This window comes from Toxorhynchites rutilus, chromosome 2 (genome assembly GCF_029784135.1).
Source record: "Toxorhynchites rutilus septentrionalis strain SRP chromosome 2, ASM2978413v1, whole genome shotgun sequence".
Taxonomy (NCBI): Eukaryota; Metazoa; Arthropoda; class Insecta; order Diptera; family Culicidae; genus Toxorhynchites; species Toxorhynchites rutilus.
The window spans coordinates 282529159-282541418 of record NC_073745.1 but is presented as its reverse complement, the minus strand read 5'-3'; the positions used below and the strand labels follow the sequence as shown (position 1 = coordinate 282541418).

Genomic DNA, 12260 nt, shown 5'->3' with positions numbered 1-12260 from the left:
CACATTGGACATATTACGTTTCACGATAAGATTTTGAAACTAACTACTGAAGAACAATCGAAACATCAGCATTTCTACCATGAGTCTCGAGGTTTTGGCAGGCCTACTCCCACTAAAAGATCGCTTCAATTTATTATCTCTTCGGTTCTTCATCCGGTGTAAGGTCATGAACCCATTGGTGATCGGAAATTTTGAGCAGCTGATCGAGCTAAATTTTCACTCCGGATTCATGAGTTCATATCATGAATTCATCTCCATGCAGGTTGATCCTTCTTCGTATATTCCCAACCGTGTTTGTTTCCCTGACTACATCAATTCCTCTGTGCATTTTGATCTGTCCATGAAGCAAGATATCCATGGATATTCAGATTACCAACGATCGAGGATCGCTCCAACGATCTTCGATGAAAAGTATGGGGGTATCAATTGTGATAATATGTACTTTACTGATGGGTCCACTATAAACGAGTCCACAGGATTTGGAGTGTTCAACGAATTTTTTAGCACCTCACACAGTCTTCAGAATCCTTGCTCAGTGTATATTGCTGAATTGGCAGCAATTCATTGGGCGCTGGACAGCGTCGCCTCACGACCTGTTGAACACTATTACATTGTAACGGATAGTCTTAGCTCTGTCGAAGCTATCCGTTCAGTGAGGCCGGAAAAGCACTCGCCGTACTTCCTTGAGAGAATACGAGAAATTTTGAGTGCTTTATACAGACGCTGTTATGTCATTACCTTTATCTGGGTCCCTTCACATTGCTCCATTCCGGGTAATGAGAGGGCTGACTCATTAGCAAAGGTAGGTGCAATTGAAGGCGATATTTATCAGCGTCAAATCGCCTTCAATGAATTTTATTCTTTAGTCCGCAAAAATACCATCGCTAACTGGCAACGCAAGTGGAATGAAGATGAATTGGGCCGGTGGTTTCACTCGATTATCCCTAAGGTTAGCCTCAAACCGTGGTTCAAAAGTCTGGACTTCAGTCGGGACTTTATTCGCACCTTCTCCCGACTCATGTCCAATCACTGTTCGTTAGATGCACTACTCTTCCGTTTCAATCTTGCCAGCAGCAATCTCTGCGTTTGTGGCCAAGGTTATCACGACATCGAGCACATTGTTTGGTCGTGCGAGGTGTATCTGGTCGCCAGATCGAATTTAAAAAACTCCCTTCGGGCCCGAGGAAGACAGCCCAATGTGCCGGTGAGAGATGTGTTGGCTCGGTTAGACCTTGATTACATGTCCCATATATATGTTTTCCTTAAAGCTATAGATCTTCGTGTGTGATTGCCCCTACATCCTTATACCCTCCTTTCCTTCCTTTGCGGGTAATTCGTCCCCTTGCTATAAATAGTAGAATAAGTTGAAATGTAAATACACTATAGATATACGAATAGATTTATAAATTGAGTGTTCATCAACATTGTTACAATTTCCTTATATCCCATCCTTCTCCTAAAAATATGTCACCCTCCTAAACTCGAGTACACCGCGAGTAATCGGTTTTCCACCTTACTAACCATAGATGTAAGAAAATTGTTTATATATATAGTTTTAAAATTATATTTAAGAATTCGGCTCCTTTAAACTTAAGTAACTGAGCCTGTAAAAATAAACGAATTAAAAAAAAAAAATCAGCATTTCATTCTAAAGACAGATTATTATTGTCATCACTCGTTGAATTGCACTGACATAGATAACAACACCTGAAAGAAACAAAAACTCAAAACGACCGAAGTACGACTTCGTGTTGTTTTGATTGCTTTGTTACTTCGGACGTTTCGAGCGTCGGTGGAAAGAGGCGTCTGAAGTAACAGCCGAGTGCTTAAAATCCGAATCTGTACATTGGATATTTTTTGCATCGGCGATTAAAAGATGAAGAAGATAGATACGTGAACGATTGTTTTTGTAATGCATTCAATGATTGAAAACTAATAGCGCGCATCCATTAACTCGATTTGTTTACATTTGTTACATAGGACCTTTTCAAAAGTTACGCGAGAATTCATTGGAGTTCCCAATGCATTGTTTATTGAGAACCATCGCTACTTATTGTGATATTTTGAAGCTCATTTAAAATGGTTAATGATTTTTTTTTCAATTTTCGGTGTATTAACAGTTAAAATCGTGAATCCATATTTTGTGCAGTCTACGTGTAACTTACGTTTCTATATTCCGCGGACAAACTGTGATTTATATAAGAATATTGAGGCCCTTGTTGCCGGTGGACCATCGATTTGGAGCCACTCAACAAGAATATTATATATTCCATCATCGGCTTACCCAATCAGGACAGAATCAGTCCAACGCTTGAAGTTATAAATAGAGACCATGTGGGTTAAAAGAATGTTCTATAATAATAATGTTCATCAAACAGACAACATACAACAGATGTGAGGGGGATCAACATCGCCGATCTTTTGAAGCGTTAGATTTCTCGGTACTGAACGATAGTACCAACACCTTCTGTCTATGTGGTAACAATTCAGCCATTAACATCTCGGCAGTCAGTCGCGACTTGATAGGTAGACTAAGGTGGAACAAAGCAGACGATGGAAGTGACCACTACCCGATTTAGATCATCAAAGGGGATCTTCGACAAGCCTAATTGATATACCTACAGTTTTTAATCCAATGAAGACAATAGAGTGAGAGGGCGCTGGAGGATACAAGATGTAAATGATGTAAAAGATGTTCGAATCTATGTAGCAGATATGTTATCGTCCGTTTTCATCTATTATCTCGTGGATAAATCCAAATATCATGTGAGAAAACACCAATGGGAACCAAGCATTCCTTTTTTTGTAGCCCCAAAAATATCTTGACTATATTTGGAAATAACTACTTGTTGGAGTGAGTTTTTTTTTTTCTCTATTTTGGTCAAGAAAAAAGCGAACGACGTATCACAATTAAATGTTCGGGCAATCGCAAGCGAAACTGAGCGTAGATAGCACATCTTATACCACAGAGACACTCACTATCGTGGAACAAATTCCTGCTACGATGTGTACACAAAACGAGTTAAAAGAGTAACTCATTCCTCGCAGTTTGTAGATACTGTTTTTAAAAATTACGCAACTAATAAAAGTACGTTGAAACGGCGAAGTTCCTCTAGGAAATAAGTGCCATTAACGAAATGGGTGAGTATCACATGTTCTGAAAAAGAAATATGCTCAATGAAAAAGGGAACGATAACATACTAAAGGATGTACCGGGCGGACACGATTATAAACAGTCTCTGATTTTTTTTTCACTGCATAGGGCAGGGCGGGGCTAGTCGGTCATAGGGGTAAGTTGGTCAGTGACGATATCTTCGAATCTGAGCGTTTAAAAAATTAGCGATCTATGGATGAAAAATAGCGAATTTCTGATACAAAATAAAAAAGCAAATTGGAAAATCTTTTTATCAAGTAGGTTTAAAAAATACGGACATGGTTCCGATTTTGCCAAAAATCATCCACGGTTTGCGCATTTTAAAATGTGTTCTAAAACTGGTTAATAACAATGAAAAAAATCGGCTCAAACGTAAAACAAAGGTTTATTGTACGTATTAGCATTGAGTGTTAATGGAAATCGCTTTTAAAATTATTTTTATTGAATTTTCATGAATATTCTTTTTTATATAAAGAGGGGCTAGTTGGTCACACAAATTGCTCGTTTGAGAGCAACGCATATAAAATTTTCAGGTATGCCGTGTTTCATTACGCAAGCTATAAACAAATATAGAAAGCACATGTTTTACTGCTAAACCCAATGTATTAGAAACGAGACAACCACCACACAAACCACTTGCAATATAATTGTCATATTTATATTCTTGCTGTTAAATTTTCATGAAATATAATATAAACATTGGACTTGCAAGAATGCAAGTGGTTGTGCGTCGCAGGGATGCCAGGTGATTTTTTTTGAAAGTCATCACCATAATATCGGAGGAAAATTCTTCACACAAAAACGGAACTGTGATAACTCTATTTGTTTATTTCAGCTTTGAAATTTTGGTTGTAACTCAAACCATAACCATGAAATTAATTTTAGAAAAGGTATGTTACCGGAAAACATCGATTTGTGAAGTGGTTGTTCAAAAGATCTTGGTTAATCTATTGTATAGTAGGGCCAAAATAATAGAAATTCAATGTCCCAACCATTAGAATTTTCGAGCGCAAAGAACTAATGCCTTTTAGAGACAATATGTATTCAGACCGCTTCGTTCGCTGAGACTAAAGCCCTACTTTTTTGACGATATTTTGGGCCACTAGTTAGAATTTCATGGAAATAATATGTTTTCCACGTACGCTATCATACTGAAATGTCGTCACATATTTCATAATGTCTTCAAAATGTCTCCACAAAATCAAATGTGTTCAAAATGAAGACATGTCTTCAAACCTGACATCTCTGGTTCGCCACCAAGTGGAAGAGAGACGAAATCGCTAGAAAAGATTGCCTGACTAATTTTCAACAAAGATGATAATTTTAAATTTTTAATTAAAGGCGAATGAACTGGAAAGTTTAAAGCCTTTTTAAAACAAAGAAGAAGAAGAAGAATAAGAAGACATTTTTAACAATTTGTTTTTTACTTGCTACATGATATTAGTTAACTGTTTTTGTATTGATTTAATTAATTAATTTATAATAAAGGAAACTTCTAATGGCAAAACGTTTATTATTTGAAATACAAATTTCTGCATAACTCGAGAACTAATCAAGCAAACGAAACCAAATTTGACATGGTGAGGTTTTAGGATGCAATAAATATTTCTATTGTGGTTAGATACTCCTCCCCCTCTCTTAAGGTGGGCTGTCATACAAATGAAAAACAAATTTCTGCATAACTCGAAAACTAATCAAGCAAATGGAGCTAAATTTGTGAAGATTTGAGGAGGCACGAAACGTTTCTAAGGTGAATAGACACTCTCCCCCCCTTCTCTAAGGGGAGAAGAGGGGAGGGGTCTGTCTTCTATTCTATCATATTTTCTGTATCAAACATTTATTCCATGTAACGGAGAAACAAGTTATTTGCAAGTGGTTGAAAAATCTTGAACGAGAATTGTGTCTGAAAATAATCTGATATTATAATGATGAGTTTTGGTAGAGTTACTAGGAATTTTATAGTAAAAGGTAAATTCAACGGTGTCGATTAGAAGATCAACAATGAACAGTTCTGCGATTGGACTCATGAACTTGCGCTTAGCAAGAAAACGTGAATGTTTGAATTGATTTGATAACAAAAAACAAATTTTGGGCGGGACCAAGTTTGCCGGGTCAGCTAGTACTATGTGTGTGCATATAACCAAGTCGAACTTTTTTTTATTTGTTTTTTAAACATATATTTTTCGTTTTTTGAATACAAAAGAAGAATTTAATTTTTGATTCATTCCCTTAAAATCAGAAAACACCTTTCTCACATGAAAAAAATAAATTTATCCTGAATATCTCAGGAGTTAACGATCGATATTTGATAAAAAATCCTTCTACGCACATGCTCGAATTTCAACAATAACAGAGTTGCTTGCTTAAAAAGTACGCTACGTAGGACGATTCTGTGGCTTCCATTAGAAAAATGAGTAAATTAACTACAGTATATATTTGTAAAACATCAACATTAGTAGATTTTAATAACATTTCGGAAGTGAAAATCTTTAAAGATAGTGGTTTTGAAGGTGTTATTATAAATTTTAACCCAAAAATTTGATTATTTATATCAATCAAATTTAAGCTCTCTAACCGCTCTACAATTTGTTCTTTACCATCCAACATTTTTCTCAATTTCGCTGCAATATCGGAATAAACAATGTCGGATGAGAATTCAATTACAATCTTCAAAAATCACGATTTTTACTCCACTGTATTTCTAATACCCAATCAAATATCATTACATTTTTTCTTGAAATAAGTTATATTGGAAATAAATAAATATTTGTTCAAATTGTATATAATTGAGTCGAAAAATCTATATAATCGAATTGCATATCTTCGAGTCAGTATATAATCGAGTTCGACCTGTACGCGATTAAATTTTGTACAAATAAATTTGACTGTGTATTTTCAACCGTGTGAGTAAAGAGTTCTGAAATCGTGACTAAAACTAGTTAGAATTGTATTGTTTTCATTTGTCAAGTTTAATCATGTCAGTAAATCATCCGCGAAAAAAATGTGTGCAATTATGATGAAAATTCGGAGGCTTCTCATGTATTCATCACCAAGAAGCTTTGCATCGCAAATGCTACTATGTCCCATGTGAAAAACATCTTCAAGAAGCGTCCAATGGCCGAAAAGAGGAAAAGAGTAGCCGTAACAGTGAACCGATGATGACCAAAACTGATTTGGCAGAATAGAAGTCGGACATATAAATCCGGGATGTCGCTAGAAAATGCAAAATATCAGTCTGTTTTGTCCATAAAACTATGAAACTATGTCTACAAAGTGCAAAAGGCACTAAATTGGAATGAAAAGCAAATAGAAATTTTGAGTACACGAAAAATGATTGAAAGAACACTTCATTTACTCCAACTCGTAACGAGAAATTGTCACAAGTTCGTTGCATTTTTTTGTTCAACGTAAATAGACGTATTGCTGACGATGACTCCGTCACCAAACACTACAGTTCTACCCACCCACGTAGAAGAAGATTGTCGTTTGCACCTCAAAATAATGAAGATTCATCTCCTATTACAAAACATGGACACTTGAACAAAGAAACAAAAATATTTGCGCATGACGCATCGACTCGAGCGACTCGAGTTACACTTTCCGCACAATATAGTTCGAATTGAAACTGTCAGTTATTCATACACAAATCCACACACACACACACCCACACATAAGCTCACAAACGATTATTTCACTTGGTTTCGTATCTCAAGTCTATCTTCTCTTCACATATCGTATTGTCTTTGGGTCTAGCCGAGCGCGAAACAGCGTTTTTCGTGCGTTGTTTATAAATCGGTTTGTACGTCAGGAATGTAACAGAATCCCGCTCACGCACGCAGAGTGACAACGAGGAGCATATTGACTCACGCCGGAGCAGGAAGAGGTGTGTGAGCAAGCGAAAAAAGTTTCACCTTGAAAACCCGAGCAGTTTTCCGGCCACACTGCAGTATACACACTGTACCGCGGAAACGTCAGAACGAAAAAAAAACATGCGTGCGGATTGATTGTGGCAGCGGGTAATAATAACATTTTGCGTGTATCTCCACCGCTCGACACACGCCTTCATCATTATGGAAAAAACGACGGGGAAAGCAGGGAAAGATAGCATTTAAGATGGTCAGCTATTTGGATGCTTGGCAATGGGTTTTGTGATGGCTAAAAATATCGCACCAGCTCAGCAGCACTCTGTAGGACGCGCAGCGCATTTGTTTACTTCTGCCAAACATCCGGCGTAGCTATGCGAAGGATTTACACACAATTTGTAATGAAAGATGGATCTTACACTCAGAAATATCACCCCCTGATTGGACATTGCCAATTCGATATGCTTGCTCCAATTTTTCCGTGGTTGAATGAACGATCCGCCTGTACAACTCAGCGAAGCAGCGTTATCTTTCTGCAAAAACAAACAACGGGAGACCTGTTGAAGCGGCAGTTGATCACTAAGCTGTCACACTTGTTCTACCGAGATAGACGACAACGCAATCGCAAAGAAATATCACTTCTACGTCATGTCAGACGACTTAGGTAGACTTGTGCTCTCTATATGTGAATCGTGCGATTTTCAACCGAATACTAAACGCGCTTTTCCGAGAGCAAGAGGATGAGCCGTTTCTTCCAAGCCAATGACCAGCGTTCGTTAGTGTACCCGGTGCTGTATACTACTATACACTACCGAGAGAACAAGGGAAGTTGTGAGTGAGGAATTCTTGAGTTCAAGCTCAGTGCCCTCGACTGTGTTGCTGCACACACATATACATTCGATGTCGATTTGATGTAACACACCGAGAGGATTTGGCCGAACGTTTTGTTGTGTTTTTTTTTTCGTGCGGAAAACTGGGTGGCAAAAATCGTGGAAAAGCAATCATGGATTGTGAAATGTGGCAGGAAATGAATGATGGAAATTCGAACCTTTCCTAATGAGCTAATGGATGCGCTCGTTGTTTGAGCTGCTAGCGGGATGGTTTCATTCAACTCAAATAGCGCTGTAAATTGTCGAAATACCCGCAAGATTTTCTTGTGGGAAGAAGGTAGCTGTTGGACATAAGGTTCGACATTCACATATCAGAAACCGCTCATTGCAAAAATACTCGATCCATGGTTATCTTTCTCTCCTTTCGTTTCTAGAGAAACTCTCCATTCCTTACGGAAATTGAACCCGGAACCGCGGATTTGGGACATAAGTTGACGTGTTGATTCTTTCCTTCCTCATCAAACCAAACTACCTAAATCCTAATCCTGACCAATCAATCTAGTGTTAAATTTAGTTATTATCAAATTGTTGGACTCAATTATATAGAAAATGAGTTTCATTTTAAGCTGAAATTTGACTCTGTAATCGTTAGATTACACATCGAATTGCATCACGGAAAAATGCTGTAGAAATTTACCCATTGGGTATTTTTTCCTGAAAATCTGGATAGTTTAGTAGTTTAGAGTGTATTGTTTACACTGTATTTTTATCGCTGTCAGTTTTTCGAAAATTAGAAAAAAATGATGTAAGCTGAAAAACAACGTCACGAATTAATTTTATGCAAGCACCTGGAAAATCCTCAACTCTCTCATCGGGAAGTCTTAAAACAACTCGGAATCGTATAGTAAACGGTGAGTCATGTGATAAAATGTTACTACGAAACTTTGAACATCGAACGGAAGGAGGAATGCGGTCAGAATGGATGTTCTATCAATGAACAGGATCACAAGCGTGTCGTGAAAGTGGTTAAGCGGAATCCCAATGCTTCGGTCAGGGATGCCAAATAATTGGATCTGTTCGCGTTTTTCGTTCAGAGAGCCAAGGACCGGGAGGGACTGCATACGTACAAAGTGCAGAAGGCTCTAAATCTCGACGAACGGAAAAATACGGTTTGAAAGTCACGGGCCCGGAAACTGTACACCCAGATGCTGAGGATGCCTCATTATCTCATCATGGACGATGAGACTTACGTCAAGGCGGATTTCCGAAGTGTTTCGGGGCAACTGTTCTTCACCGCCCGGCACAAGTTTGATGTTCCGGAGGTAGTAAGGAAGCAGAAACGTTCGAAGTTCGCCGAGAAATACATGATTTGGCAAGCGATCTGCTCATATAGCATACGCCGCATATAGTGCGCCGTTTGTGACTATCAGGACTGTAAACGGACAATTCTACCCCTAGGAGTATCCTTCCTCTGTTGAAGCTATACGAGTGCCCTACGATCTTCTCACCGAATCTAGTTTTGTGCCACTATTCAAAGGATGTCTTGGAGTGGGGTCACGGGGTCACTTTTGTACCAAAAGACATGAACCGACCCCCCCCCCCTCTCACCGAAACGGAACTGAAGCCCATCGAAACATATTGGGCTATTATGAAGCAGGCACTACTGAGACATCCCAAGGAGGTCAAATCTGAGGATTTCCGTACAGAAAAAGCTGCAGCTAAATGTTGTACAGAACCTTCTGAGTGGAGTTAAGCGTAAGAAGCGAGCATACGTTTATGGTATTGAAGTTGAATGAAATAAATATGCTAGAAACTTACTAATGGGTTATATTTTATTATCTGAAATTTTGGAAAAGATCGGTCAACTAAGTAGTTTCTACACCGTTTTTTCCGTGATGCAATTTCATGCGGGACAATTTTTATTCTATTTAAAAATATATAATAGTTGAAACTTTTTAACCATTATCACTAACTTACAAAATTATATTTATCAAAAGTATATAACTTTCTCAGTTGTTAGTTCTACCTATACCATTCAACGCTTCAAATTGTATTGAGCTCAACTCACTTCTTTCTCTTCTGACAGGAAACCCGTTCATTTAAGTTTTATATTTGTAGTTTTATTATATTTTGATTTGGTTTTGGTTGCTGTGTCATTCCAAGAGAAAGAAGCATGCATATTTAAAAAATTGCACAAATCAATCAACTTTAATGTTCCCTGAGAGAGAACATATTGGATGCATAACATGAAAAACGGAAAATGTTTCGAATTGCGAAAATCATATAATTTTCCATCTATTATTGCTCGGTCGCTTCAAAATTTTAAACTCAGAGAGTCCATTCGCCTCTAGTTTGCCTTCCAAATGTCCATAGTAAACCACACCTTCTCTCGATTTAATCACGGACAAAAAGCATACTTAAGCGATATTCTGGTGGTGAAACGCATTCAGTATGTTTCGAACTGTGAAGGAGCTCAGATGGGCCGATCCATCAGGAGGAGAAGAGAAGGCGACCAATTGAGTACCAGCATCGAAAATTGGTTCCGTTTGATGCATCGGAGCAGCCGCCACACACACACAAACACGCGAACAATTCTTTTCGTTTGGTGGTTATCGAGTTAGCATTAATCACTGGCGGGCATCGAGCATCGCAAAGAATCCGGAAAGATGTCATCGTTGCTGCAAAATAATCTGCCAGTTCCCGTTGGAATTGAAAATTACACTCAAGCGAAAGATTTTATTTTAATGTTTTCTATTCATATCAAATGCATTTTTGTGATTTTTCCTTCAAGTGCAATTAACAGATATAACTCACTTCCTGTTTTTTTTTTTCATTTCATTTGGGATTGTGCCAAAAAAATCCATGTGACGTCGATGGGGATCGAACCAAGGTCGGCTGGAATGCAAAGCTGTTGCACACGACAACGCTTTCCATATAGCTACTAGTGCTTTGAATCCATACAGAAGCCATACAAATAAAACACAAATTTCTGCATTACTCGAGAATCAATCAAGCAAATGAAACCAAATTTGGCATGTTGAGGTTTTAGGGTACAACAAATGTTTTTACGGTAGTTAGATACTCCTCCCCCCTCTTTTAGGGGGGGCTGCCATACAAATGAAACACAAATTTCTGCATTACTCGAAAATTAATCAAGCAAATGAAACCGAATTAGGCAAATGGAGTTTTTAGGATGCAATAAATGTTTCTATGGCGGTTAGACTCTCCATACCACTCTCTAAGGGGGAGCTGCCATACAAATGAAACACAAAATTTCTGCATTACTCAAGAATTAACCATGCAAATGAAACCAAATTTTATATTATAATAAATGTTTCTATGATGGTTTTACTCTACAACCCCCCCCCCCCTCTCTCTTAAGGGGGCTGCCATACAAATGAAACACAAATTTCTGAATTACTCGAGAATTAAAATAGCAAACGAAACCAAATTTGGCATATGGAGGTTTTAGGATGCAATAAATATTTCTATGGTGGTTAGACACTCCTCCCGCTCTCTAAGGGTGTCATACAAATGAAATACAAATTTCTGCATAACTCGAAAACTAATCCAGCAAATAGAGCCAAATTTGGCCTGTGAAGGTTTCGTGGGGCACGAAACGTTTCTGTACTGAATACACTCATCCTCCCTCTCTAAGGGGGGCTGTCATACAGATGAAACATACACTTCTGAATAACTCGAGAACTAATCAAGCACAATTTGGGATGTGAGGGTTTTTGGGTATGAGAAATGTTTCTATAATGGTATGGCACCCCTCCCTCCTCTGGAATGGAGAGGGGGTCCCATAAAAATATTACACATATTTCAACCAAAAATATTCCAACCAAACATGACAATTGAAAATTTTCGGAAAACTCTGAAGGAAAAAGGGAAAATTCGGAAAATTGAATTCCCATATGTTCTACAATTACATAGTGACAAGTGCTGTTAGTCCATTTTATGTTTGCGCTAGCGAAATTGATCTTTATTCGAAACAGGAAATGGATTTTAGTGTGATGAAACGCACTCCTATATCTTCTTCTATCTATACCAAAAAAAAAAGGAATTGTCCGATTCAGGGCTGTCTTTATTCTATCATATTTTATTTATTCAATGTAACGGAGAAACATGTTATTTGCAAATGGTTGAAAAATCTTGAACAAGAATTGTGTCTGAAAATAATCTGATATTATAATGACGAGTTTTGGTAGAAGTACTAGGAATTTTATAGTAAAAGGTAATTTTAAGGGGTAGTATTAGCGCTTAGTAAGAAAACGTGGATGAGATAAAGAAAAATAAATTTCGGGCGGGACGAAGTTTGCCGGGTCAGCTAGTATATTATACAGATGATATATACGTATTGGAGAATAGAACATTTTCTGTTATTTTTCGGATCATTTAATGTAATAAATC

At 37.8% G+C, this 12260-nt stretch overlaps 1 protein-coding gene across 10 annotated transcripts in view; it reads right to left on the bottom strand.

The window, feature by feature from the left end:
* Positions 1-12260, bottom strand: part of LOC129764714 (supervillin) — a 776186-nt gene that overhangs the window by 515695 nt on the left and 248231 nt on the right. For 6 of the 10 annotated variants that reach the window (XM_055764099.1, XM_055764102.1, XM_055764107.1 and 3 more), the window contains exons 1-2: positions 7620-7723; positions 7437-7550 (exon numbers count right to left, since the gene is read on the bottom strand). The exons of 3 other annotated variants lie outside the window; for them this stretch is intronic. In XM_055764099.1, the coding sequence (XP_055620074.1) occupies positions 7437-7466 (30 nt within the window). In that variant the 5' untranslated portion in view covers positions 7467-7550; positions 7620-7723. Of the gene's footprint in view, positions 1-7436; positions 7724-12260 lie in introns of those variants that run through there. One more of the 10 variants, XM_055764100.1, reaches the window with a different exon arrangement.